The sequence below is a fragment of the Galeopterus variegatus genome, unplaced genomic scaffold, assembly GCF_000696425.1.
Source record: "Galeopterus variegatus unplaced genomic scaffold, G_variegatus-3.0.2 Scaffold10817, whole genome shotgun sequence".
In the NCBI taxonomy this organism is placed as follows: domain Eukaryota; kingdom Metazoa; phylum Chordata; class Mammalia; order Dermoptera; family Cynocephalidae; genus Galeopterus; species Galeopterus variegatus.
In genome coordinates, this window is record NW_007736928.1 from 40456 (window position 1) to 42348 (window position 1893).

At 55.3% G+C, this 1893-nt stretch overlaps 1 protein-coding gene across 1 annotated transcript in view; it reads left to right on the top strand.

The window, feature by feature from the left end:
* LOC103610249 (selenocysteine-specific elongation factor-like) overlaps window positions 1-1656 on the top strand; it is a gene marked incomplete at its 3' end in the record, with an annotated part of 23862 nt that extends 22206 nt beyond the window's left edge. Inside the window, exon 4 of the mRNA XM_008594452.1 lies at window positions 1409-1656. Within this exon, the coding sequence (XP_008592674.1) occupies window positions 1409-1656 (248 nt within the window). The remainder of the gene's footprint in view (window positions 1-1408) is intronic.
* Between the last annotated feature and the right edge of the window lie 237 nt (window positions 1657-1893).

Genomic DNA, 1893 nt, shown 5'->3' on the forward strand with positions numbered 1-1893 from the left:
GGGTGTATAAAGATCTGGTCTGAGCAGGGCCAAGGTCAGAGTTTGAGTTCCCGCTCCACCATTTACCACCTGGGATGACCTTGGATTCATCCTCAGTTTCTTGGTGAGGTTGATGACAATATTGATCTTATGTGGCGGTTTGGAGGAGGAGAGGAGGTGAGAGAGACCACCGAGGGCCTGGCACAGCACCCTGGCACCAGGGGGTTTTCAGGTATGTGAGTTGTCACCTTCTCTTGAGTAGCACTGACCACCAGGCTCGGGACCTCCCACTGGGCTTGATGTGGGACTTGTCCATGGCTGGGTCAAGGGTGTGCAGTTGCTGTTGGAAGAAGAGCCCTTGGTTTTCTTTAGTGCGTTCTTGCCTTCATAACTTGTGCATTTTATTGAGGTCTGCAGTATACCAGGCATTATGTTGGTACTGGGGATAGGGAGCTTATGGTTGTGGGATAGGACAGACAATAAACATGCCAAATAAATATACATCAGGCGCAGTATGTGCTGCCTAGAAAGATAAAGCAGGAGAAGGGGACGGGAATGATCAGGTGTGACCCAGGAAGGCCTCCCTGACACAACAACAGTTGACCGAAGGAAGGGAGGGAGCCACACAGATATCTAGATGGAGAGCATTCCATGGAGACAGGGAGAAACAAGTGCAGAGGCCCTGAGATGATGAGTTCAGTGTGCATCGTGGGCCAGTCTGTTGGCAGGAGCGGGCTGAATGGGCAGTGTGCAAGGTGCAGGCTGGGGCTCATATGTGCACTACTGCATGCATGACCTGCTATCTCTTACCCCCAACACTGCATTATGAAATTTTCAAACATTCAGCAAAGTTGAAGAATTTGACAGTGAGTACCTGCCACCCACCCCCTGATTCCACATGGACATGGTACTGTCCTCTGCATTGCTCCAGGACCCTGGGTTGCTTCTGTGAGGGGTGGAAAGCCATGGGAGGTTTAGAGTGGGTGAGCAATGTGATGTTGGTTTATGGCTTCTTGGGTTAAATCTTTTAAAGATAGGGTGGTGCCTTGGCTCTAGCTGGGAAACAGAAATCCCAGCTACCTCGGCAGCTCACTGGCTGGAGTGAGCACCATCTACTCTCTTGACAGCCCGGTCAGAGGGCCACAGGTGACATTTGCACTCTCATGAGCGAGGGCAGTGGTCACCAGAGGCCTTGCTTCCCTGCGTCACTTGGCTCCCACCATTAGACTGCACCCCCTGAGGCCTCTGTCAGGTTGGGGCTGGAGCCGGGGAAGGCAAAGTAACCCACCTGTGGGTGGCCTTCAGCTGTGAAGCCTGCTTCACTGTCCTGTCCCACCCTCTCCACTGCTCCTCAGCAGCTCTGAGTCTTCATTTCAGCCACACTGGCACCCTCGTGGGTCCGCTCAGTCTGGGTGTGGGTTATCCCCAGGGACTGGGGCCAACAACACCCGTCTCTGGGCTCCAGAGAACACGCAGAGGCATGAGCAGGCAGGCCAGCGTCCTGACCTCAGTCCCCGAGGACATGATCATGCCTGCCCCTGCCCAGACTGGCGTGAGCTTTCTGGAATGGATTCCGAGATTCCTCCCGCTGACCGAAGGCCCCTAGGGGCAGTCCCCAGCAGGAGCACCCCCAAGCACTCATCCTTCCCTCAACAGCTCTGGGCCCTGCAGGTCCAGGTGGGCGTTTCTAGGCTCTTACTCAGCTCCCCTTCTGCAGAGGCAAACCCAGAGTTGGGGTGTTCCCAGAGCAGGCCAGCCCCCAGAGGAGTCTTGTTTGGGCCGCGCTCCCGGGTGCTGGGGTGGGAGTGCAGGGAGGAGGGACACAGTGACGCAGCTGAGGTCCGTGGACTTCACATTCCTTTGTCAGGTCAGTGTTGCCTTTTTAGTCCGCCTGCTTCTTGTTTGTGGCTTTTG